Raw genomic sequence first — 27,790 nt, forward strand, 5'->3', positions numbered from 1 at the left:
CTGGAAATTTGGGGAAGCACGGAGCTGACCCAGAAACATGCTTCGAAGACTAAGGCCTCAAGTGTCGACGATCCTCCCGCATCACATCAGCCGAGCGACGGGGTGACGTCGAAGGGCAACGGGACCACTTCGACTTCTTCTGCTTACCTGTGCCCGAAGACTTGGAGGAAGAAGAATGGTGGTGGCTCCCCAATGGTCTTGAGACCTTCCCCACGAGCGACAACGAGACCTACGAGGAGTCGAACGCCAGGCCGCCATGAGTTTGGGGGACCGCTCCATTAAGGCCTTTGGGTGCATGGACCGGCACTCGGAGCATGACTTTGGGTCGTTGTTGCGCTCCACGTGCCACAAACAGACCCGATGTGGATCCGTCATCATGCGGTGAGAGTCCTCGCACATCTCGACGCACTCATCAAAAAACTCGACAAAATGGTCGAACTCAGTCAAAAAGAGACCAGGGTAGCTCTCTCCGGATCAGCACGTGGCATAGAAAGAAAAGAACTGACGTCGCTGCGCTGAGGTGGCGTCTATGTATGTAGGAGGCCGGCCTGGCTCATAGTGGGTACCTTGTGGTACTTTCACCTTGTGCCAGGTCCAGTTATCCCTTCTTAGTAGATTAGAAGTGTTCTGGCAGCTTAGGCTGACAGAGGTAGCTATAGCAGAGCAGCTTAGGCTGAATTAGGAGACATGCAAAGCTCCTACCATACCATTTATATCACTTAGCACTATATCATAAGAAAACACAATACTGAGAGTTACTAAAATGCCAAAAGTATCTCAGAGGATATACTCCCTTAGGAGGTAAGCAAAATATACAAAATATACACACACATAACCAAAATCAGGTAAGTAAACAGTTTGAAAAGTAGTGCAAACACTGTAGAACACAATAGAATGCAATAGGGAGAAATAGGCCTCGGGGCAACACAAACCATGTACTCCAAAAGTGGAATGCGAACCACAAATGGACCCCAGGCCTAGGGCAGTTTGTAGAGGGTCTCTGGGAGTGTAAGAAAACACTAAGGGTGTCCAGGATACCCCACTCCAAGACCCTGTAAAGTAGGAGTAAAGTTACCTTACTACTCCAGAAAGACAGTAAAGTCGAGATAGGGGATTTGGCAAGGACCACAGCTGACTGCAAAGCACTGAAGACGGATTCCTGGACCTGAGGACCTGTAAAGGAAGGGGACCAAGTCCTAGAGTCACGCAAGTGTCCAGGGGGGGCAGGAGCCCACTAAACCCCAGATGAAGGTGCAAAAGGGCTGCCTATGGGTGGAAGAAGCCAAAGATTCTGCAACAACGGAAGGTGCCAGGAACTTCTCCTTTGGTCAGATGTCCCACGGCGTGCTGGAGGATGCAGAGTTGTTTCCACAAAGAAAGACCGCAAACAAGCCTTGCTAGCTACAAGAGTCGCGGTTGAAGGTTTTGGGTGCTGTCAGGGCCCAGGAAGGACCAGGTGGTAACCCTTGGAGGAGGAGACAGAGGGGGTGCTCAGCAACACAGAGAGCCCATGCAGAAGCAGGGAGCACCTGAACAGGCGTTCAGAAGATCTGAGCACGACGGTCAACTCAGCACAACAAAAGGGAGTCCCACGAAGTGGGAGTCCAACTCAGTGAGTTGGGCAATGCAGGACGGAGTGCTGGGGACCTGGGCTAAGCTGTGCACAAAGGAAGTATTGCAAAAGTGCACAGAAGCCCTAGCAGTTGCAGTTCACGCAGTACACAGGATTACTGTCTGGCGTGGGGAGGCAAGGACTTACCTCCACCAAATTTGGACAGAAGGGCCACTGGACTGTCGGGGACACTTGGACCCAGCTCCTGTGTTCCAGGGACCACGCTTGTCAAGATGAGAGGGGACCCAGAGGACCGGTGATGCAGACGTTTGGTGCGTTGGCAGGAGGAAGATTCAGTCGACCCACGGGAGATTTCTTCTTCGCTTCCAGTGCAGGGTGAAGGAAGACAGCCCTCAGAGCATGCACCACCAGGAAACAGTCGAGAAAGCCAGCAGGATGAGGCGCTACAATGTTGCTGGCAGTCTTCTTGCTACTTTTTTGCGGTTTTGCAGGCGTCCTGGAGCAGTCAGCGGTCGATCCTTGGCAGATGTCGAAGAGGGAAGTGCATAGGAACTCTGGTGAGTTCCTGCATTTGTTATCTGGTGAGATACCCACAGGAGAGACCCTAAATAGCCCTCAAAGTAGGATTGGCTACAGAGAAAGGTAAGCACCTATCAGGAGGGGTCTCTGACATCACCTGCTGGCAGTGGCCACTCAGAGCTGTTCATTGTGCTCTCACACCTCTGCATCCAAGATGGCAGAGGTCTGGGACACACTGGAGGGACTCCGGGCACCTCCCCTGGGAGGTGCTGGTCCCCTCTCCTTTGTCCAGTTTCGCACCAGAGCAGGACTGGGGGGATCCCTGAACCGGTGTAGACTGGCTTATGCAAGGAGGGCACCATCTGTGCTCTTCAAAGCATTTCCAGAGGCCAGGAGAGGCTACTCCTTTCAGGCCCTTCACACCTATTTCCAAAGGGAGAGGGTGTAACACTCTCACTCTGAGGAAATCCTTGTTCTGCATTCCTGGGACTGGGCTGCCCAGGCCTCAGGGGGGCAGAAACCTGTCTGAGGGTTGGCAGCAGCGGTAGCTGCAGAGAAAACCCCGGAAAGTTGGTTTGGCAGTACCCGGGCTCTATGCTGGAGCCCGGGGATGCATGGAATTGTCCCCCCAGGCGACTTATAAGTTACTTAAGTGCAGTGTAAAATGGCTGTGAAATAACGTGGACGTTATTTCACTCAGGCTGCAGTGGCAGTCCTGTGTAAGAATTGTCTGAGCTCCCTATGGGTGGCAAAAGAAATGCTGCAGCCCCTAGGGATCTCCTGGAACCCCAATACCTTGGGTACCTAGGTACCATATACTGGGGAATTATAAGGGTGTTCCAGTGTGCCAATCAGAATTGGTAATATTAGTCATTAGCCTGCAGTGACAATTTTAAAATCAGAGAGAGCATAAACACTGAGGTTCTGGTTAGCAGAACCTCAGTGATACAGTTAGGCACCACACAGGGAACACATACAGGGCACACTTTAGGAGCACTGGGGTCCTGGCTAGCAGGATCCCAGTGACACAGGCAAAAACAAAAATACATATAGTAAAAATGGGGGTAACATGCCAGACAAGATGTACTTTCCTACAATGTACTACTCCCTACTTCATCATGGCGACTACGATGCCAATGACGCCCGCAGAGTCGACCGACACCACCTATTGATGTGCAAGGGTATTGCTCGAAGACAAATCTCCGGATCCAGTCTGATGCCTGGGAGAAAATTCTAAGGTAAGGAATCTGCAACTATAATTCTCTATCAGATAGGGGGATTGGTCATCTACACAGGTAAGCACCTACTGTCAAGGAGACCAGATCCTCGGGTCTTGTGCATGTTCCCAACATGTCCACCTCTTGGCAGCTCTAAACTCCACTAGTTATATAGCACAGAGTTAAAGAATGGCCAAGTGGGGGAATGGGTTTTGGGTTGGGAACAGCGGGGAAGGAGACCTGTGGAAGCAAGAGTTAAACAACACAATTGCAAGATTAATCACAATTACTTTCAATAAGTTTTGTTTCAAATAAACACTTATGCTGAAAACATGAATGGCCTAAGGCTTCACTATAACTAGGCCTCAAGAATCTAGGTACCTGGAAATCAAGAAAGGTTATGCAAAATGTTCTTATGAACATTCCAGAATTAACATATTATACTTTATACAATAAACTCTCTCCAAATACTTCTTAGAATAATCTCTGCATTGTAGCAAACATCAAAGAGCACATTTTTTTCTCTGCATGAATGAACTGTACTAGAACCATGAATAACACTGCTACGTCACTCTCTGATTAAGAGTTTCAAGACTCAAATGCTCAGGGAATATTATGCACCTTAATCAAACTGCACATTTAGATGTCAATGTATAGAAATGATCGCGCACTCTGCCGATCTGTATTTCAAAAGTTAAACACCAGGAATGAATTGCGCACCTTGTTACCGATTCGAGCATTGAGATTCACTTGCAATTAAACGATTGCGCACACTGTCGATCTGTGATTCAAGAGTTTAATGCCGGGAAAGAATCGTGCACACTGTTGCCGATTCTATTATCAAGAACCAAATGCCATGAAAGGGTTGCGCGGACTGCCGATCTGAATGCCAAGTAGTAAATGCCTGGAATGAATCACGCACACTGTTGCCGATTCGGAATTCACAATACAAATGGCATGAAATGATCAAGCGCACTGCCGATCTGAATGCCAAGAAGTAAATGCCTGGAATGAATCGCACACAATGTTGCCGATTCGGAATTCACAATACAAATGGCATAAAATGATCGTGAGCCATGCCAATCTGAATGCCAAGAAGTAAAATGCCCGGAATGAATCGCGCACACTGTTGCAGATTTGGAATTCACAATACAAATGCCATGAAATGATAGCGCGCACTGCCGATCTGAATGTCAAGAAGTAAATGCCTGGAATGAATCACGCACACTGTTGCCGATTCGAAATTCACAATACAAATGCCATCAAAACAATTGCCCGCACGATTTTTAAGTTTAGGCCCAAAACTCGAGTGTCACTGGAAAACGGAGTCAGGGGCCTACCCCAACCTCCTCCTTACCGCCCTGCTTGAAGATCACCAAATAAACAAGGGCAGGCCTGGAAAATGACTGGATAGGCCTCTGGGACAGGAGCTCTGGAAAATGCTACTGCTCTGCACCAGGACCTCTGAATAGTGAGCACGTGCAGCTGGGCTGGCTCCCTTACATAGGAGCCAAGCCCCACCCACGAGCCACACCCAACTATACTGCAAGAAAGGCTTCTAGAAAGTCTTAGAATAAAAGACCACACCCTGTAGTCCTGCAAACAAGCCTTGCAAATGAACAATGAATTACAAACAGCATTAATGACTTTCAAGGTAAAAGCTCTGCAATGCAAAACGTTAACATACTGCATAGAAACACAATGCATGAAATATGACTTTGCATAAGGACTGGGTTTTTGCATTTATGTCGCCCGTAGTGCGCGCACTGTTCTGATGTTGACACCTACCAAGGGAGGGCTCTGATGGCACCTGCTGGCACAGGCCACTCAGATGCTCCCAGAGTGCCCTGCAAATTGGAATCCAAGATGGCAAAACACAGAGACCCTCTGGAGGAGCTCTGAGCACTACCCCTGGGGTGGTGATGGACAGGGTAGTGGTCACTCCGCTTTCCTTTGTTCAGTTTTGCACCAGAGCAGGGAGTGGGGTTCCCTGAACCGGTGTAGACTGGATTATGCAAGAAGGGCACTAAAGGTGCCCTTCAAAGCATTTACAGTGGCCTGGGGAGGCTACCCCTCCCAAGCCTGTAACAACTATTTCCAAAGTGAGAACGTGTAACACCCCTTTCCCAAAGGAAATCCTTTGTTCTGCCTTACTGGCCCTGTGCTTCTCAAGCAACAGGAGGGCAGAAACCTGTCTGAGAGGTGGCAGCAGCTGGTGCTGCCCGGAAAACCTCAGAAGGCTGAAATGGCAATACTGGTGGTCCTCTAAGGAGCCCACAGAGAGCATGGAATCATACAATCAATGCTTGCAAAAGCCTTGGGGTATGATTCCAACATGTTTTATACCATACATGCCTATGATCGGAGTTACCATTATGTAGCTTGACACAGGGCTATGTCCAGTACACGCGTAAAATGGCGTATCCGCACTCATTAAGTCCAGAAAAATGGTCCTGGAAGTCTAGGGGGCACCTCTGCTAGTGCAGGGGTGCCCTCACGCACACAGGTATTTAGCACCCTGCCCACAGGGCTGAAGGGCCTGCTATAAGGGTGATTTATAAGTGACCTAAAGCAGTGTCAATGGCAGTGAAAGGGTGCATGCACCTTTTCACACAGGCTGCAATGGTAGTCCTGTGGAAACCTTTGCATGGGCTCCGTATGGGTGGCAAAAAGATATGCTGCAACACATTGGGATTCCCTGGAACCCCAATGCCCTGAGTACCTAGGTACCCTATTCTAGGGACTTATAATGGGGCTCCAGTATGCCAATTGTGGATGAAATACTGGGTTACCAGTATGCAATAACAATTTAAGGGAGAGCCCATAACTACTGGGGGCATGGTTAGCAGGATCTCAGTAGACACAGTCAAACACACTGACAAACAGGCCAAAAATGGGGGTAACCAAGCTAGAAAGAGGCTACTTTCCTACAGTGCTGTCTTCTGGCCCCCTGGCCTTGCTTTAGCCCAGGAGATCCATCCCTGATCCCGCTCTATTGGCCTATAAACAGCTCTGCAGTGGATACCCCTTCTCCTTTGGATAGCATTGGGCACCCGACGCTGTGTTCGCACACTGCACCTGGCTGCCCCTGTGCTGCTGAGTGTCTACGTTTGGTGCTTCCTTGTGCTCTAAGCCCCCCGAGTCCCACCAACCCACCCCCAAGGCTTGCCTCAACGCACGGAGACCAACATCTGACACCACCTGTACTTACCTGGGAGCAACACGTTTTCAGTCCCCCCACCACAGTCTCTACTGACTAACACTGAAGACTCTGAAAAATGCACTAAGTGTTGATTTTTGAAAAAGAAAAATATTGTTAATTTAAAAACGTGTTACCTTATAATTAATTCTCTGGTTCAAAGGATATATAAAGGCAACTGTTATTTTTCTAAATTAGTCTCGGATTTAATCTTTGAGTGTGTCTCATTTATTGCCTCTGTGAGTACAACAAATGTTTAACAAGACTCCTTGATAAGCCTAACTGCTGGCCTACACTACCAAAAAAAAGAGCACTAGAGCTATCTATTTCTGCCTCTTCAGATCTTTGGGAATCCACTAGACTCTCTGCAGAGTGCACTTTATTTTAGTGCACTGTGTATACAGCCAGCTTCCTACAACCTCACATTTACCTTGAAGCACCCTGCTTTAGGGGTGACATACCTGGCACATGCAGTGATAGGGGAACTGGCACACATGAGTGTGAGAGAGGTTGTGTTTTTTCAATTTATCCTGAACCAACACACGCAGTCAGCAATGGCAGCACTGTTTGTGTTTGGTGAGGGGGTCCCTTAGGGAGGCACAGCTGGTGCTGCAGCTCTCAGAGACTTTCCTTAGTACCATAGGTACCAGATGTACCATCTGCTAGGGACTTACAGGGGTAGCTAGGGGGTTTGCCATTTGTGAAAAACAGCTGTGCAGTTTTGGGGAAAGAGATCTGGCACTGCAGACCAGGTTAGCAGGGACCCAGTGCACTAACAGTCAAAGCCACATCAGAAACCAGGCAAAAAGTGGGGGCTAACCATGTCAAAAAGGGTACCTTCCTACAGCTTCATTAAAAGGAAGAAGCAGCTCTGATGGAGTTACTCCAGGCTGAAGCACCAGCATCAAGATGTTCGCCTTGACTGACACAGAAGGGAGGCTAAGGTCCACGACCTCTGCTGCCCTTCTCACCACTATTGCCAAAGATCCTCCATAGCCACCATAGGGGGGGTGAAAGCATGCCAGTATTTGCAGATGTGTCCAGTTCGCTGGGTTTCCTAAATCCTCACAATACTCCATTGGGTTGAAAGGCTGGAATTCTTGAGGGTGCCCATAATAATAGGTCTCAGGCTCCAGTCTGAAAGGCATGGCACCAGAGTCTGTCGGGCGACACCACTACAGCTATGTGTCAGAGACGGGAATCAGAATGGGGCTGGCAGTGCCAGGAGGACCAGCACGAGGACCAGTGCCAGTGGAAGGTCAAGAAGGGTACAAATGGCGCTGGCCCGATCCAGCCATGAATCTAAGGCCTCCGACTGGCACCGGATCCGCCGCTTTGGTTCCATCAGAGGCCCCTTCCAAACCCACAGGGCCCAAAGGAGTGCAGCAGGAGCGGACTGCTCAAATACAAGGCACATGGCCTTCTAAAACTTGTGGAGTTAACCAGGGGTTGCATAGAGAGGCATATAGATGGCCCAGGACCTCGCTCAGGTGCGGTGCAAGACCGTGAACACCCCTTGTCTTGAATACCAACAACCCCACGTCTCATCAGAAGAGGTGAAGTCAAAGGCCTCTTCGACTTCTTGTTCTTCTTCTTGCAGTGGGACTTACTCGAATGACTTACAGTGGGACACGATCTTCGACTCCCCAACTGTCCCCAGGACTTATCTTGAAACTAGTATTGATATCATTGCGGTGTTACAAGTCGAGCTGACATGAGCTTAAGAGATACCTCTCTCAAGCCCTTTGGGTTCAGGGCGAGGCAATCTGAGCAGGCCTGCAGACCGTGGTTGTGCTTGAGGAACAAACGGCATACAAGGTGCGGGCCCAAAACAGACATCGAGAGTAGTGTGAAGGGCTTGAAGCCATACTTCCATGAAGATATCACTGCCACACCAGGAGAAGATTCTAACAAACAGACTTAGACAAAAGTCAAAAAAAGTTATTCAAAAAGGGACTAAAGGGTTGCTCTCAGGATTTGTGCTGACTGGTACAGCAAGAAAAAAACTGACGTCAGCATGCTAGCGTGATTCCTACATGGGCAACGCATATGTCATTTCTGATGTGGACAACGCAGAGCCAATCGACGACACGTGCTGCTCACGAAAAAAGTTCTGTATCCAGTCTGACGCCTCAAGACAGTTATGAGGAGGGGAATCTGCAGTTAGAAGTCTTGATCAGATATCAGAGAGACACTGCATTACTGGCTGGGCGTAGAACATTCCCTGGGTGAAAGTGCATACACGACTGACATGCAGACCACAGTTGAAATGTTAACATCCAAACAAAGGAGGAATCTATGACAACACCCAATGTAATGCAAAAATATGGCAGAGACGAACTTTCTCCAATTTTACATGTGCCCAGCAGTTCTCGGATACATATTAAAAAATGTGCCTAGACAGCACTTTGGGTGCAATTTATCGCTGCTCTTATGCAAAGCTGTATGTTGGCTTCATAGGCCAAATCTAGTTCCATGAAAACGTATCCACTACTAGCAGTCCAGGGCTAAATTTAGTGTTCTCTCATTTAAGCGTGGCCACGTCCACAAGGAGTGACCACCTAAAAGGTATAGTAGCTAATGCCTGTAGCGGCTCTTTTTAATTTTAATGTATAGTTTACATACAGCAAACAGCAAAGACTATTACTTTCAGCAGGAGAAATCACTTGAACTTCTGCCAAACTGAGCTAATAAACAAACAAATGGATTATATTCAGGCCCACCCACATTTGTTCCTTACATGTCACACACTTTGACCTCACTAAGTCAAGGTAATTTTTGTCTGTGAGGGAAACAGTAATCCCTTTTCCCTATGCTGACCTAATGAAAAGTCACACACCTAATCAACAGCTAGTGTAGGTATGAAACACGTCAACAGGTAAAGATATCAGGAACATTAACTCACATTTTAGTTGTTGCTGGAAGACAATAACAAAACATCAGTCTACTCAACGTTAGGCAATTTTTTTTTATGGGGCCGGTAAGAAAGTGACCTTGTTGGCATAGTTACCCCTCTGCCACTTTTTTGCCTGATATTGAAGTCAACTTTGATTGAGAGTGTGCTGGGACCATCACCAGAGTTTTTTTTCCTAAAACCTGTACCTTTCATTACACAATTGCACATCCTTGGCACAAAGATAATTCCCTTGTAAAAGGCACCTATGGTACCAAGGACCCAGTGGCCAGGGAAGATTCCCCAAGGGCTGCAGCATGTATTATGCAACCCTAGGGGACCCCTCACCAAGCACATACACACTGCCTTTGCAGCTCGTGTGTGCTAGTGGGGAGAAAGGCAAACTTGACATGACACCCTTCTCAGGGTGCCATGCCCACAAACCACTGCCTGTGGCATAGGTGAGTCACCCCTCAAGCAGACCTTACAGCCCCAAGGCAGGGTGCACTATACCACAGGTGAGGACATAGATGCATGAGCAATATGCCTCTTGTTGGAGGCAAGCCCTCTATGCAGTGTGCAAAACCAAGCACAATATGCAGAGGATTCAGGCAACCACACGTTGGTTTCCAGAGGTAAAAATAAGACCACCTAATGCCCCAATTTTGTAAGGTAGCTAGTCGAGCAGTTAGGCTAATCCAGGAGATGTGCCAAGTATCTGCTGTACTCACAAATCCAATCATGCACCACACACACACTCAATAAATAAATGGAGCCAGAATTTATAAAAAAAAATACTTCAGACTTTTATATACATTTTAAGACCAAGATCTTTAGGATATGTTAAGTACTTTTCTTGTTATGACTTTTTAAAATTTTAGGAAAGTTAGTCTCTCTGTGAGTAATTACGCACAATTGGAATCAATAGGCAGTCACTTTTAAAAACTGCATTAAAAATCGCATGTTGAAGTTACCAGTCTTTTCTTTTGCAGTGTGGTAGCAGCAGTCGGTGGGCACGCTATGCCAGCTGGAGAGTCTCTGCCAGCTCCCAGTCTTGGCGGGAGCAGCGTTGGAGAGGTGCTTGGCATAAGGCCACCTGGCAGGTCCACTCGGAATAGGAGCTGGTTTGTAGATTTAAAGAAGGTGCCTTGGGGTCCCCTTGGGCTGTTGAGATCACAAGGGGTTGGGGACCCTGGGCACAAGGCAGATCCCGCGATGCAAGGTGCAGGGTGTTTTGAAGGTCTTGGATGAGGTGCGCAACGGAGTCCACTGGAGCTGGAGGCAAGTCTATTTGCGGGTGGCTTACAGGACAACAGGGGCACTCTGGTTGTTGGTCTGGGGTGTTCCTGAAGTCCTTCGACTGGGGCTTCCTCCAGATACTTTTTCACCTGTGGGGAGCTGGTTTTCTACTGGTCCAAAGTCAACTGACCAGTACCCATGGTACTGCTGTATCTCGGCCAGTAGAGGGTGCAGTGCCACCAAACTTGAAACAGATGCGGGTCACATCCGGGTGGTCATCGGTGTGTCTTCGGGTCCAGCTGTGACTTTCAGTTACTGAGATATCGGCAATTCAGTAAAGTGACCCTCACTGGTTTGTTGGTCCTTTGAAGCTTTCTTGGGTGTTGTCTCCACTCACGAGGGAGATTTAGGCTATTTGCGAAGCCTGGAAGTCCTCTGGGACTTTTGAGGTCGGTTCAGTGGTCAGCTCCTCTACAGTGGCGACTGTCGGGACTCTGCTGTGGGAAGCAGGGGTCTTGGAGCCTCTTCTGGTGCAGCAGGTCCACGGTTCTCATCCTGGCAGGTTCTTTGGTGCAGTCTTCTCTCTTCCTGTTTAATCTAAATTCCTGGTCTAGGGGAGCCCACTAAATACTGAATTTAGTGGGTGTTTTAGGGGCAACCTGATAGTGACCCACAACAGTGACCCTAAACTTGACTGACTATTTTCCTCCATTCCAAGATCGAGAAAAATGAGATAGAGGATCCACTTCACATGCAAGCCCTTAGGGGTGGTGCATGCTCAGTGAGGCCATTCCTCCTACCCTTTGTCTAGTTTCCTGCCTTTGCTCTCGCCCAAAGTGGAGGTTTGCAAGAGGGGAAGCCCTCGCTGCTAGCAGCACGCCTGGGAGCTCGAGTTTCAGGGGCTATAGCCCTTTGAAGCTCACCACCAGGATGTTGCACATTTCTGAGGGAGGGGATGTTAGCTCCTCCACCCAGGAAGGGCATCATCTTACAACCAGAGAGCCATGGCTCTCCCCCAGGTTTGTATACTGGCCGTCTGGAGCGGCAGGCTGGATGGAACCAGTCAGCAACTATGCCAGTTAGGGTTAGCTTTTGCAGGGGGCACCTCTAAGGTGGCCTCTGGGTACATTTAGGGTTAAAACCAACACTGGTACTAGTTTGGATTTATTTTTCTGAGTTGCTTGATACCAAACAACCAGGATACAGAGTAGCCATCATGTAGCTGGGAAACTCGTGTTTGACCAATGTCCAGTATATGTATGTAAAATGGCTGCTCTGTTCACTCACTATGTCTTGGGTTTGTAAAGGACACAGTGAGGACATATTGCTCATGCAGCTATGCCTTCACACATAATATGGTGCACCCTGTCTTAGGGTTGGAAGGCCTGCCAGAAGGGTGACTTACCTATAATACATGCAGTGTAGGGTGGACAGGGCACACAGAGGGTGTGCCATGTCGAGTTTGTCCATTTTAGGTTTGTCCCAGTGCACCCAGCCTGCAATGACAGTGCTAGGTGCATCTGGGTGCAGGACCCATGGGGTGGCATAATCAGTGCTGCTGCCCTCAGGGGTCTAATCTTATCTCTTCTCCTGGGTACTGGGGTACAATTTTATTAGGGACTTATGGGGATAATTAAGAGTGTATGCAATTATGCCAAGCATCACAACAGATTTAGGGTAAGAGTTCTGGCCCAGGGAACCTGTTTAGCAGGGGCCCTGTGCACTAACAACTTCTAGAACACATCAACATCAGGCAAAACGTGGGGGGGGTAATCATGCAAAAAGAGGCCTCCTCTTACACCCCTACAGTGTTCTAAGTTCACTCTTTGAAAATGGCTACACTGCTCTTACAATGTCTGTTTATGGTCTGACAATTTGTCATCACGAACTCCACAGCTCCATATAGGCTTCACTGAATACTGGGAAGTTTGATATCAAACATCTCAGCACAATAAACCCACACTGATGCCAGTGTTGGATTTACTGACCCATGCACCCAGAGGGTGCAGGAAAGTACCATCTTGTCTGGCATGTTACCCCCATTCTTACTTGTGCCAGGATACCAGTGCACATAGTTGTGGGCTGAATGTGTGTTGCCTGTGTGGTGCCTGTCACTGAGGCTCTGCTAATCAGAACCTCAGTGCTTATGCTCTCTCTGCCTTTAAAAACTGTCACTGCAGGCTAGTGACCATTTTTACCAATTCTGATTGGCGCACTGAACACCCTTATAATTCCCCAGTATATGGTACCTAGGTACCCAGGGTATTGGGGTTTCAGGAGATCCCTATGGGCTGCAGCATTTCTTTTGCCACCCATAGGGAGTTCAGACAATTCTTACACAGGACTGCCACTTCAGCCTGAGTGAAATAACATCCACGTTATTTCACAGCCATTTTACACTGTATTTAAGTATCTTATGAGTCACCTATATGTCTAACCCTCTCTTGGTGAAGGTTAGGTGCAAAGTTACTAAGTGTGAGGGCACCCTGGCACTAGCCAAAGTGCCCCCACATAGTTCAGGGCAATTTCCCCAGACTTTGTGAGTGCGGGGACACCATTACACGTGTGCACTACATATAGGACAATACCTATATGTAACTTCACAATGGTAACTCCGATTATGTCCATCTAACATGTCTAAGATCATGGAATTGTCCCCCTATGCCAAATCGGGTATTGGGGTACCAATCCCATGCATCCCCGGGGCTCCAGCATGGACCCCAGGTACTGCCAAACCATCTCTCTGTGGTTTTCACTGCAGCTACCACTGCTGCCAACACACAGACAGGCTTTCCTCTGAGAGAGGGTGTTACACCCTCTCCCTTTGGAAATAGGTGTTAAGGGCCTGAGAAGAGTAGCCTCTCCTGGCATCTGGGAATGCTTTGAAGGGCACAGATGGTGCCCTCCTTGCCTAAACCAGTCTACACCGGAACGGGAAAGGAGTGGCTACTTCCCTGTCCATCACCACCCCAGGGGTGGTGCCCAGAACTCCTCCAGTGTGTCCCAGACCTCTGCAATCTTGAATGCAGAGCTGTGAGGGCACAATGGAGGCCTCTGAGTGGCCAGTGCCAGCAGGTGACATCAGAGACCCCTCCTGATAGGTGCTTACCTGACTAGGTGGCCAATCCTTCTCTGAGGGCTATTTCTCTTCAGATAACGAATGCAAGAGCACAGAGTTCCTCTGCATCTCCCTCTTCGACTTCTGCCAAGGATCGACCGCTGACTGCTCCAGGACGCCTGCAAAACTGCAACAAAACTGCAACAAAGTAGCAAGAAGACTACCAGCGACATTGTTACGCCTAATCTTGCCGTCTTTCTTGACTGTTTCCTGGTGGCGCATGCTCTGGCGGCTGTCTGCCTTCACCCTGCACTGGAAGCCAAGAAGAAATCCCCCACTGGTTGATGGAATCTTCCCCCTGCTAACGCAGGCACCAAACTTCTGCTTCACCGGTCCTCTGGGTCCCCTCTCATTGTGACGAGCGTGGTCCCTGGAACACAGGAGCTGGATCCAAGTGACCCCGACAGTCCAGTGGTCCTTCTGTCCAAATTTGGTGGAGGTAAGTCCTTGCCTCCCCACGCCAGTAATCCTGTGTACTGCATGAACTGCAGCTGCTCTGACTTCTCTGCACTTTTGCAAGGAATCCTTGGTGCACAGCACAGCCCAGCCCAGGTCCCCAGCACTCCGTCCTGCATTGCTCAACTCGCTGAGTTGACCACCGGCTCCGTGGGACCCTCTGTTGTAGTGTTGAGACGACTACCGTGCTCAGTTTTCTTGAACCAGTGTTCAAGTACTTCTGCAGGTGCTGACTGCTTCTGCGTGTGCTCTCTGTGTTGCTGAGCGCCACCTCTGTCTCCTCGTCCAAGTGGCAACCTCCTGGTCATTCCTGGGCCCAGGTAGCACCCTTTTTCTTCAACCGTGACCTTTGCAGTTAGCAAGGCTTGTTTGGGGTCTTTGTGCGTGGAAACAACACTGCATCCTCCAGCACGCCGTTTGACATCTTCTGTGCAAAGGAGAAGTTCCTGGCACCTTCCGTTGTTGCAGAGCCTTCAGCTTCTTCCATCCGGAGGCAGCCATTTTGCACCTTCATCCGGGGTTTAGTGGGCTCCTGCCCCCCCCGGACCCTTTCGTGACTCTTAGATTTGGTCCCCTTCCTTTACAGGTCTTCAGGTCCAGGAATCCATCTTCAGTGCTCTGCAGTCTGTTGTGGTCTTTGCAGAATCTCCTATCACAACTTTAGTGTGTTTCTGGGGAAGTAGGGTAACTTTACTCCTAATTTTCAAGGTTTTGGGGTGGGGTATTCTGCACACCCTTAGTGTTTTCTTACACTCCCAGCAACCCTCTACACACTACACTAGGCCCGGGATCCCTTAGTGGTTCGCATTCCACTTTCTTAGTATATGGTTTGTGTTGCCCCAGGCTTATTGCATCCTAATGTATTCTACAGTGTTTGCACTACTTTTCTAACTGTATACTTACCTGATTTTGGTTTGTGGGTATATTTTGTGTATTTTACTTACCTCCTAAGGGAGTATGTCCTCTGAGATATTTTTGCCACATTGTCACTAAAATAAAGTACCTTTATTTTTAGTAACTCTGAGTATTGTGATATAGTGCTATATGATATAAGTGGTATAGTAGGAGCTTTGCTTGTCTCCTAGTTTAGCCTAAGCTGCTCTGCTATAGCTACCTCTATGAGCCTAAGCTGCTATAACACTACTAATCTACTAACAAGGGATAACTGGACCTGGCACAAGGTGTAAGTACCATCAGGTACCCACTATACCTCCTGCATTTTACCCGATTCTTTAGTGCAGGACTGACAGGTCTGTGCCAGCCTGCCACTAAGAGTTTCTGGCCACATGGGGCGATAGCCTTTGTGCTCTTGGTGGCCAAAAACAAAGCCTGCACTGGGAGAGGTTCACACTTCGCCTCCGCAGAAACCTATTTGTTGTTATTATAGTGCCTTCAAGGCACCCCAGCTAGTGGAGTTGCCCGCCCGCCCACTGGACAAAGCCCCCCTTTTGGCGCCAAGTCTGGTGGGAAAATTAGGGAAAGCAGAAAGGAGTAACCACCCCAGCTAGGACCACCCCTAAGGTGCCAAGAGCTAAGCAGGACAGGGATCAATAAGGTTAGGTTTGTGTCCCCCTCCCCAAGTGAGTGGACACAAGAAGGGTGTAGCCACTATCAGGATCAGTAGCCATAGGCTACTGCCCTCTGACCCCGATAACACCCCTAAATCCAGGATTTAAAGGTTCCCCTGAACTAAAGTCATCAGATTCCTGGCGACCTCACAAGAAGGAAGAAGAAAGAAGAAGGACTTCTAAGCTGAAGCCCCAGCAGAGAAGATGCAAACTGACCTGGCCCCATCCCTACTGCCTGGCCCCCTGCTTCAAATAACCTGCAAAAAGAAAGCGACACACCCTGAGGGTCCAACAACCTCTCCTAGTTCCAGAGGACTACCCTGCATTACAGAGGACCAAGAACTCCAGTGGACAGCGGCCCTATCCAAAAAGGCTCCATCTAAAGACTCCAGAATCTCCCCGGATATCAGACTCTGAATCACTCTGCACTGGACACCCACGGCCCACGTCCAGGTGGCCCAACCAGCTAGAGAGGATCCCCAGGCCATTCCAAGCAAGTGGCTGTAGGAGGCTGGCCTGGTTTGAAGTGGGTACATTGGGTACTGACACCTTATACCAGGTCCAGTTATCCCTTATAAGTGAAATGTAGTAGTGTTCTAGCAGCTTAGGCTGATAGAGGTAGCTGTAGCAGAGCAGCTTAGGCTGAACTAGGAGACATGCAAAGCTCATGCAATACCACTTATAGTTACACAGTACTTATACACAAGTAAAGACAATACTCAGTGTTAACAAAAAATAAAGGTATTTAGTTGGTTGAGACAGTACCAAAAATATCTTATGCTATAGAATGCAATGGGAGGAAATAGGTCTAGGGGCAACACAAACCATATACTAAGAAAGTGGAATGCGAATCACAAATTCCCCCCTAGACAAGTGTAGTGTGTGCAAAATCACTGGGAGAGTAAGAATACAGCAAAGGTAAGTAAATTACCCCACCCCAGAGCACAGAAAAGCAGGAGTAAATTACTGCAAGTTTCCTTAGGGCACACTATACTTCGTGATTGGGATTATGCAGTAACCAACCAACCAAGTTTGCAAACAACAACTGCTGGATTCCTGGACCTAAAGACCTGCAAAACAAAGGGACCAAGTCCAGAAGTCGAAAGATGTACCAGGAAGGACAGGAGCCCCTGCCAACCCAGAAGAGGGTGCAAAAGAAGAGTCCACGGTTAGTCTAAGACTGCAGAAATGCACCTAAGGAAGATGCCAGCAGGTTCCTGGGTGATTCAAAAGATGTCCCAGGACGTGAAGATGGATGCCGACGTGATTTCGTGTTGGAAGTCGCCAAAAAGCCTTGGTTACGACAAAAGTGCGTTTTCTGTCAAAATGGCGCTGGATGGACCTGGCGGCCTCAACTCTGTGTGAGAAGGAAGAGGTGGCTCTCAGCACTTTAGAGAGCCCCCAGGATGCCAGGTAGCACCCACGGGAGTCCCAAGCCACGGGAACAAGGAAGGTGCAAAACACGGTTGGTGCACCACAACAAAGGAAGGTCCCACGCCGCCGGAGAATAACTCAGCTAGTTGAGTGTCGCAGGATGGAGTGCTGGGGACCTGGGCCAGGCCTCAGGAGGTGAAGAAGACGCGGTGCACAGGGTTACCGTCGCTCTCAGGGAAGGCAAGGTCTTACCTCCTCCAAATTGGGTCAGCAGGACCTCAAGGCAGTCTATGTCGATGGGGTCCAACCTCTGTGTCATTATGAGCACGCTCGTCACTGTGAGAGGAGTCCAAGGGTACCGGTCGTCATCTTAAAGGTGCCTGCTGGAGCGGAGGAGTGACTTCGTCACCCCACGGGAGATCTCTTCGGTCTTTCTGGTGCAGGATGAAGACAGGGAGTCCTCAGAGTGTGCACACCATTGAAACTGTTGCAGTTGCTGGCTGGAGCTGAAGATGCAGAGGAAAAGTATCCCTTGTGATACTTTCTGCTGTTACAGCAGTTCCTGGAGCAGGCTGCGGTTGATCCAAGGTCAGAGGATGATGAAATAGTGGCAGAGGACTCCTGAAGGAAACTTGTATGCTGAATCTGAAGAGAACCCACAGGAGAGACCCTAAATAGCCCTGAGAGGGGGATCGGCTACCTTATCAGGTATCGACCTATCAGGAGGGGTCTCTGACGTCACCTGCTGGCACTGGCCACTCAGAGCCCTCTAGAGTGCCCCCACACCTTCCAAAGCAAGATGGCTGAAATCTGGGACACACTGGAGGAGCTTTGGGCACCATCCCTAAGGTGGTGATGGACAGGGGAGTGGTCACCCCCCTTTCCTTTGTCCAGTTTTGCACAGGGGCTGGGGGCTCCCTGAACCAGTGTAGACTGGTTTATGCAAGGAGGGCACCATCTGTGCCCTTCAAAGCATTTCCAGAGGCTAGGGGAGGCTGCCCCTCCCCAGCCTGTAACACCTATTTCCAAAGGGAGAGGGTGTAACTCCCTGCTCTCAGAGGAAATGCTTTGTTCTGCCTTCCTGGGACTGCGCTGCCCAGACCCCAGGAGTGCAGAACCCTGTCTGTGAGGTGGCAGCAGCTGGAGCTGCAGTGCAAGCCTTAGAGAGCTGGTTTGGCATTACTGGGGGTCCATGGTGGAGCCCCCAGGATGCATGAAATTGGCTCCCCAATACCAGATTTGGAATGAGGGGGGGGACAATTCCATGATCTTAGACATGTTACATGGCCATATTCAGAGTTACCATTGTGAAGCTACATATAGGTATTGACCTATATGTAGTGCACGTGTGTAATGGCGTCCCCGCACTCACAAAGTCACAGCAAATGGCCCTGAATTATGTGGGGGCACCTTTGCTTGTGCAAGGGTGCCCTCACACTTAGTAACTTTGCACCTAACCTTCAGCAAGAGAAGCTTACACATTTGGGGTGGGGGCATAACCTTCAGGGGGGAGCGTTAGCGCTTCCCCCGAGGGCCGGTACCTGGATGTAATGGTTGCGTCCGTGGCGCCTGAGAGGCGCAGCCACGGACGTAACCATTACGTCCATTACGATTAAAGGGTTAAAACTAACTTCAATTTGGAGATTTTTAAAATAGCAGGTATTGGACAATGTATTTACCTGTAATACCAGCTCTCTTCCAGGGGTATCCTTGTCAAAATCATAAGTGCTGAATAGTCCTGCCCACGCACTGGGACCCCGGAACACTTAGAAAATACATGTACATATAAATACACCAATCTAAAGAACTATTTACACTAACTGTAGCATATAAATAGGCCAAGAACTCCAAAATGTATTTTCATGTTTAAAAATGAACATTTAATTTTGTCTAGGTCACTATAAATTATATTGAATATAGTAAATATTTCACATGCCTTCCTTCAAAAGGAAAGAATTAGCCAATAGGCTGCAAGGAGTACAGTCAGCTAATGCAACTGGTACAGTAGCTTTAACAACCTCACCGTACCCTCTAGTACTGTAGTTATTATTTTTTAAGTTTTTAAAGGCGGGCATGCCCTGCTGTCTGTCTCAAGTCCTGTCTGGTTTCAGATGATACACTATTTCTGAGCACTACATAGGAATTATATCTATCACTGCTTGTCAATTAAAGAAACCCTTGGTTTGGATCACAATTGTGCTCGGTACACACAGAAGTGGAGGAGATGGATGGTAATCCCAAATGTGAATTAATATTATAGAGGAAGAAATTCAATGGGAAATGCACAGAGACTTATTAACGTTAGGCCTAAAAAGACCTCTACTCATTAACCATACATTTCAACAGGAGGGAGAGAAGTTAGCTGTTGTGACTGTAAAATAAGCTGGATTAATACTTCAATGTTTAATTAAATAAATATTTGGTTTGGAACCACCATCATCCCCAGTATTTCAAAAATCTCCAAATCTGAATTTGTATTACAGAGGAAAAACTTTAAATGCAAATCAGTGATGACTTTAGGACCTATAAGGGACCTCTGCTACACAAACTTTCCTTGATATGGAAAAATTAGCTGCTATGCCTGCAAGGACAGTGATCCCTCCCCAGTACCGTGTTTTGAGTTGCACAGTAGTTCCGGGGAGTAAACACTGCACCTACGATTAACAGTACCATGACAGAGCACCAGTCATTACCTTTCAATTATTTGCTGAACTTAGAGGAATAGGAAATAATTTTGTAAACCCAGATTAATCAAGCAACATTCATCACATGAATCCTTTTTCAAGGGAAAGGAGTTGGTTGGGCGGCTGGAAATAAGCTAAGGAGTAAAGGTGGATGGACAGGTGGTATGGAGGGGGAAGGGAAGGAGAGAATGTTGGCTAGCTGGAGGGACCATTATGTGTTATTCTGTGCCTTACCCGAGAGTCATGGAGTCCTGTAATGGGTATGGGCTGTGATGTAGCCCCTTCTCAGTTGCCTTTACAGCCCTGACTCTTCAGCTGGTAAAGCGGGTCCATAGTTCCCTTTGGGTGTGGGAACAACTACTCACTTTTCAGTGAATGCAGGGAATTCCCCATGGGAATTCTGCTCTACTAACCCCATAATCTAGGCCTAAATTGGCAGGGCATTATCGAGGCGGCGTGCCAAGCAGTCCAGCGTAAGGACTACCTGAATCAAAAGGCAGAATTGATAAGAAGTCAGCAAGCAGCACCATTGGCTAGAGAGTGGCAGCGGCAGAGACTAATTGACCCAATAGGAACATACAGGTGTTTTTTTTTTTTTTTTTACAAAAAACACCCAAATTTAGAAGAGTGGAGGAATTTTAAAAAAAATTGCACGTAAGTGGTATTATAGATCTTGGTGGATGCTTTATCTGCTGGAAGCATTATTTAATGGTATCATATGTTAGTGGCACAAAAAATTCCAATAAAAAAGTTGATTTCCCCTCATTAGTAAACAACTTTAAAAAAACAGAAAAAAGGAACACTGGTGCATAACAAATACTGTAAAAAGGCATTATAAACAAGTGTTCTTAGAAATAACATATCAAAATATGAATGATGCTTTCATGTTCAAATGAACACTTACTGGATTATGAGGTACAATATCCTTCAAAGCACACAGCACAGCCAATGGACCAAGTGATTTCATCTTGGAGTCCATCAAAGAATCAATTTTTCGTATGTGTGGTACCAAATCTCTCACCACGGACTGCTGTAAATTAGTATTTTCTGATTTCATGAGGACAAATTCACCAACTCTGAGGAAAAAAAGAAAAGAAAAAGCAACATTCATCACTCTACATGTATGATGGCAATCTTGATCAGAAAGGAAAATGTTACCCAACTAGTTAGCATCTGTTTGTGGCATGTAGTGCTATAGATACACATGCTCTGCATACTCCTGCCATCTACTGTTGGATACAGAGTGTTGCAAGTTTTTCTTCAAAGATGCTTTTCGAGTCACAGGATCGAATGACACCTTCTCTAGGCGATACTGCGCGTAGACATCAACTCCTTTGTTACCTTGTTTTCAAGGAGGCTGGTAAGGAAGGCGAGTAGAGGAAGTATAAAGAAAGATGTCCATACAAATGTAACTAAAAAAGTACAACTATATACAAATATAAAGTAACTGGGACGGCTACAGGCACCCAGGGAAGAGGGAGAGAGCATGTGAATCAACAGCACTACACGCCATGAACAGATGCTTACTGGGTAAGTAACTTTCCGTTCAATGGCACGTGAGGCTGTAGATACACATGCTCTGCATAGACTGTAAAGCAGTCCCTCCATAAAAGCAGTGGCTAGCATCTTGGAGTTGCATTTGACTGGAAAAGTGTTCATACCACAGCTTGACCTACGTTGGCTTGCTGACGTGCTATTACATCCGGACAGAAATGTTTTGTGATTGTATGTACTATAGACCATGTAGCTGCCTTGCAAATGTCATATATAGGGATGTTGCCAAGGAAAGTCAGTGGCACCTTTCTTCCTAGTAGAATGTGCTCTAAAATTAACAGGTATCTGTCTCTTTGCCTTAGCATAGCACGTCTGTATACACTTTACTATCCATCTAACTAAGCCTTTTTCAGATATGGGACTTCCCTTGTAAGGCAGTGAAAAAGTTACAAAGAGCTGATTAGTTTTCCTAAAGTTTTCGGTTCTGTTAATGTAAAACTTAAATGCTGATTTAACATCTAGAGTGTGGAGAGCGCTTTCTCTTGGGTCGGAATGAAGAAAGAAGCCTGGTAGCTCAATGGACTGGTTGATGTGGAATTGTGAAATCACTTTAGGAAGGAACTTCAGGTTTGTGCGAAGGACCAATGTCTTTATGAATTTAGAAGAAAGGTTATTCCAAGTCTAGGGCCTGGAGATCACTGACACACCTGAGTGCTGCGATGGCAAGCAAGACCACCACTTTCCATGAAAGGTACTGAAGAGTACACGAATGAACTGGCTCAAAAGGAGGGCCCATGAGCCTGGTAAGCACAATATTGAGGTTCCAGGATGGTGCAGGAGGCACTGTAGGTGAAATAACCCTTTTAAGGCCTTCCATGAAAGCTTTGATGACTGGGATTGTGAACAAGGACACATGTTGTTTGTCCTGTAGATATACATCTACAGCTGAAAGCAAATGGAAGTGTAAGCTAAATTTGCTATTTGCAAATTGAACAAATAAACAAAGTCTTGAACAGTAGCTTTAATGGGGTTAATACGTTTGGGTTGGCAGTAGCATACAAAAAGCATCCATTTGTGGCATAACATGCTCTGGCTGCGAGTCTATGAGCTTCCCTGAGTATGTCCATACATTCAGCAGGCAATCATAAGTAACCAAACTCTATGACTTCAGGAGCCATTTCACAAGTATGAGTGACTTGGGGTCTGGATTTCTGATCAGTCCTTGTTTTGAGTTAAAATGTCCACTTTGTTGGTGAGCTTCTTGTTGGGAACTACTGAGGGGTCCCAGAAGTGTGGTAAACCATAGTTGATGCACTCAAGTGGGAGGTACAAGGATTATTATGAGAAATGTTTAACTGATCCTCCGAACCAGAAATGGAATGAGAGGAAGAGGTGTAAAAGCATAAGCACATATCCCTGACCAGTTCATCCATAGAGCGTTGCCCTTGGATAAAGGATGTGTGGATACCTGGAGGTGAAGCTTGGGCTTTTGCGTTTTATGCTGTGGCGAAAAGGTCTAACTGAGAAGTTCCCCACTTTACAAAGAATGTTTGAAGGACTCGCGGGTAGAGTTCCCATTCGTGGAGTTGTTGCTGCATCCTCCTGAGCAGGTCTGCAAAGTTCTTTTCTGTTCCTGGGAGATACTGTGCCATCAGGTGAATGTGGTGGTGGAGAGCCTACTTCCACATTGTTTGAAAGAGTTGTGACAATTAGGAAGACCGTGTACCCCTCCTTTTTTCTGTGGGTAAGACAACCTTGCAATAAAGAAATGCTTTTAGGGCTAGAAATACTGCCCGAGGCTCGAGGTAATTGATAAGTAGGGATTAGTGACTGAGATCTCAAAGGCCCTGTACTGTGAAGTCTTGAAGGTGAGTGCCCCAACCTGTCAGTGATGCATCTGTGGTCAGAATGACCTGAGGCACAGGGTCCAGAAAAGGATGCCCTTTCAACAGGTTAGTGGTGTTCCACCATTGCAGAGAGTGAGGAGTATGGCGGTATAACAACACTAGATCTTCCAGGTGACCCTGTGACTAGGGCCACGGACGAGACAGACACTGCTGTAGGGGACACATGTGGAGCCTGGCATGGGGAACAATGGCAATGCCATCATCCTTAACAGGCGCATAAAAGTCCTGACTCTGTATGTGCGATTTTCCTGAAACTGGGGGGGAGAAGAGACTAAAAACTGACCTCGAGTTGGGATGGGTATGGAGGCCCTAACTCTGCATGGAGAATAACTCCTAGATAGGGGTGTATCTGAAGGGGTTGAAGGTAGGATTTGAAAAAGTTGATTGTGAAGCCCAGCATGTAAAGAAGATCCACTGTCAACTAAGTGTGATATTAGCACTGCGGTAATGTGCCGATTTTGATGAGCCATTCGTCTATGTTAGAGAACATGTGTATGTTTTGTCTTCTGAGGTGCCCGGCAAGTACTGCTATTCACTTTGTGAAGACTCTGGGGTCAGTTGTGACTGTGAAAGGCAGGACTTTGTACTAGTAATGTTTGCCTGCAACCACAAATCTTAGGAATTTTCGGAGTGCAGAGTGAATGGGAATATGAAAGTAGGCGTCCTTGAGATCTGTGAAATATTTTCTTGAAGAGTAGCCATATGAAAATGTTCGGAGAGGATGTACTGGTTTAACAGTCTGAGGTCCAGAATAGGCCAGAGAGAGCAGTCTGTTTTGGAAGTAGAAAGAATAGAGATATACCCATGATTCCTGGTGTTGTTTAAGGGAACAGGCTCAATGGCCCCTTTGAGAAGAAGGTATTGAACCTTTTGTTTGAATAAGGTGAGGTGCTCGTAGGGTAGACTGTGCATGAGAGGGGGAATGTTTGAATGTGTGGTAATGAGCTCCAGACAATAACCATGTTGGATACTGGAAAGGGCCCAATACTACGTTGTGATGTTTACCCATTTTGGATAAAAAAATCTTGGAGCCATTTCCAACGGGTGTGGAGTGAGCAGGGGTGGGGGGGGGGGGAAGACTGAGGTAGTCATTGCTTAGCAGTGGAGATAGAGCCTTGTGAGGCAGTGCTCTTACCTCAGTCCTTGTAGCTGTTGCCTATGTAGGCTCTCCTATAGAAACCACTAGAATAGGAGGATGGAGGCTGTTTGGTTTGAGAAGTAGACGTCTCAGAGAAAGTGGATTTGTAGGGGCCTCTGAAGATGCAGTGACAAAAAGTGACCCTTTGAATGGGGGACAGCAGAGCACCCATGGCAATAGCTGTGTCTGTCTCTTTTTTCAGCTTTTTAAGGGTAGAATCCACTTGAGGGCAGAAAAGATGCTCCTGATCAAAGGGCATGTTAAGCACCGCTTGCTATACCTCTGGTTTGAAACCGGAGCATCAAAGTCACCCGTGCCTTCTTATTAAGATGCTTAAATTGATGCCCGTGCAGCTGTATCTGCAGCGTCGAGGGCACAGCGTATGGAATTATTAGTTGTTTGCCCCTCTGCATCAATCTGCTGTCCTCTCTTGTGGTGCTCCTCTGGGAGAAACTGGAGGAGCGCCTCCATACCATCCCAGTGAGCCCGGTCATACCTAGCTAGTAAGGCCTGTCAATTGGTGATACACCAATGGTTAGCTGTCTATGCAGCCACTCTTTTGCAGGCTCCATCTATTTTCGTACTCTTGTCAGGAGGAGTAGAATCCCCTGTGGCCTGGCTATTGGCACATTTTTGTGCAGTGGTGGCTACTATGTAATCTGAAGGGACCTGCACCCTAATGTATAATGGGTCTGAGGAAGCAGGATTATATTTCTTGTTTACTCTAGGGGTGATAATTTTTGTGCGAACCCGCGGTTCTGAAAATTTCCTCAGCATGATGAAGCAAGCCATAGACCATAAGGAGAAACTGGATATCCCTGAGGGTAGACATAAGTGTATCGAAGATTAAGTCCTGTTCAATAGGGTTCCTGGTGTAGCTCTACATTGTGGGAAGCGGCTGCCCTTGTCACCACCTGCTGGTAGGATGTACTATTCTCTGTGGATGAGGGGTGTGCAGGGCACATGTCTGGATCATTTGTCAGGGTGGGGTCAGTGTCCTAAGTGTCCCAATGATCTGGGTCATGCTGTGTCCCACCCAAATCTTCCCCAACATATAAAGGGGATCCCTGAGGGGTATAACCTCCTGCAGTAGGTGAGGCAGGTGAATGAGGAGGGGAGGGAGTTGGAGGAGCAGAAGGGGGTGTAGGAGGTGAAGATGGATCAGGAGGAGGTGGTGAAGGCTTATGAGGTATGCTGGTAGACTTTTCCTTTTTAGTCCACTTTGGAGGTGAAGAATTATCCAAAGTTTCTTGAAAAGAGAACTTCCTACAAAGTACAGAGGGAGAATCAATAATTCGTCCTCTACCCTCCTGGATATGGAGGCAGGGCTGACGAGCGTCCAGAGTTTTCTAACGGGTTCCATGGAATGGTGTAGCTTAAGACTGACTGAAGTCTTTCTGCTGCAATGTTTTTGGATCAGTGGATTTCGGCAAAGGCGTCTTTAGTTGATACAATTTAATCAGCAATGAGGTGGAGGTGGTAGCCAGTCAGCTCAGACCCCAAGTTCGGAAAGGAACGAGATGGAAGCAATGTCTCTGACCAAGGTGCCATAAGTCGAAGCTGAAGACAATGTCTTTGTCTTGGCTATTTTCGGAGCCAAGCTGGAAGGAGGGACAGCCGAAATGGCTTTTCGGATACAGCCATGGCCTGGTGTCAGTCCTGCAACCTCTACTGGGGGCTTTTTCATAGTATTAGGGTAGGACGGAGGGTCCATGATACTCACAGGTTGTGTTGGTGCTACCTCGTGGATTTCGATATCTGACTGCATATCTGAGTTGAAGTCCTGGATCGAGAAGGCTTCCTCTTGTTGTTCCTCCCCAAAGATGTCCAGGGTATTGTTGAGAGTCCTCTGTGCCATCTCCAGTCGACAAACTCTTCGGTCCCATAGTGTCTTCTTCAAAAGCAAGGATCTGCAGCCATCACAGAGGCACAGGTTACACATCAGATGTTGGTCAGTGTGGGGAAGTTTAACGTGGCACCGAAGACAGAAACGAAACGGCATTCATTCCATCTGCTCAGCATAATGTTCGGTGCACATGGTGAGGTAACCCTGAGACAAGTGCCCGGACCGACAAATTGAGAGAAACATATAGATAGGAATGAGCAATCAAGAAACAATAGCGTTGAAGACAGAGAGAAATGATTTGAACAGGAGCAAGGTAAAAGACTGAGCGAAGATACACACGTCCATACCCAACGGCGGAGAGAAAACAATCCAACAAAGGAGTCGATGACCATGCACAGTGTTACCGACAGGAGTCACTCGATCCTGTGACTCAAAATGCTTTTTCAAAGAAACCAGTCCAGACTCAACACTAGACGGCAGGAGTATGCAGAACATGCATATCTACAGCCATACGTGCCATCAAACCAATAGTTTACAAACATTGGTAAAAGTGCATGTTTGGTAGAATCAATTTCTAGCTTAATGCAAGGATTCCTGCAAAGTGCTATGTTGTGCATTTTCTCACATTTTCCCATATGCATTTAACACTTTAACTTCTACAAGTTATCTCCACTATAGCTTGTGTGCTTGATATTCAGTACAACAAATGTAACTGTTAGAAAACATTTGGCTAAAAGAACCTAAAGTTTGTTGCTTTACACAGAGTTTTTTTTTTTTATTAAAAGGAATAGAAAAGATTTTTCTGCAAGGAATCCAATTACTGACTGTTCTGGACTCATCATCTTACACTCAGACATAAAAAAAAATAACTTGTGAAGTTCATAATGTAGTAAAATGATGAACAGCAACCCACAGAGCAGTGGATAAAGATATTTACTCTCCTTCTCAGAGCAGGTAGATGCACCTTGGCAGAAACTGCTACTAAGAGATGCCGGAGAGTGGACAGTGAGCTAAACACAAGTTTGTACACCAGTAAGAATTCTAAAGACTGTGGTATGGGCCACAGACTGAACTCTACAGTTGTCAAATTTCAGCAGGTTTCTTGGGATGAGAATGTCTCTTGCATTGTATACAGGCACGTATTGCTACCTTGAGTTGCCAACAGTGTGTACATCCAATACCTTGACTATGTCGGCAGAGAAATACTGTCTGTCTTAAGCACATAAGTCTGAAGGGAGGCATGTTTTTTGTGATTATCTGTGTCAGTGATTGTGATGCCTACTGGCAACGCTTGCAGAAACTTTTGCTTTCATGTAAAAGCATAGAATCCTGCACTTGCATCCAGGATAATGACTGCCTGTGGTATATGTATGTTGTACATGTCTAGTAGCATAGTAACTGTGTGTGTGCATTTAAGTATTGAAACCAGGGGCGGGATACAGATTGTATGCTTCATGAAACAGGATGGAGGAGAGATCCTCGGAGAAAGGAAGCATACTGCCTCTTTACTGAAAATGTTAAAATAGAGAACACAACAGTGATCTGAGGAGGATGGAAACATAGAA

At 47.2% G+C, this 27,790-nt stretch overlaps 1 protein-coding gene across 1 annotated transcript in view; it reads right to left on the bottom strand.

Moving 5' to 3' along the window:
• Positions 1-27,790, bottom strand: part of RNF17 (ring finger protein 17) — a 1,983,649-nt gene that overhangs the window by 1,127,934 nt on the left and 827,925 nt on the right. The window contains exon 17 of the mRNA XM_069202301.1: positions 20,745-20,916. Within this exon, the coding sequence (XP_069058402.1) occupies positions 20,745-20,916 (172 nt within the window). The remainder of the gene's footprint in view (positions 1-20,744; positions 20,917-27,790) is intronic.

The sequence above is a fragment of the Pleurodeles waltl genome, chromosome 8 (assembly GCF_031143425.1).
Source record: "Pleurodeles waltl isolate 20211129_DDA chromosome 8, aPleWal1.hap1.20221129, whole genome shotgun sequence".
Lineage (NCBI taxonomy): Eukaryota > Metazoa > Chordata > Amphibia > Caudata > Salamandridae > Pleurodeles > Pleurodeles waltl.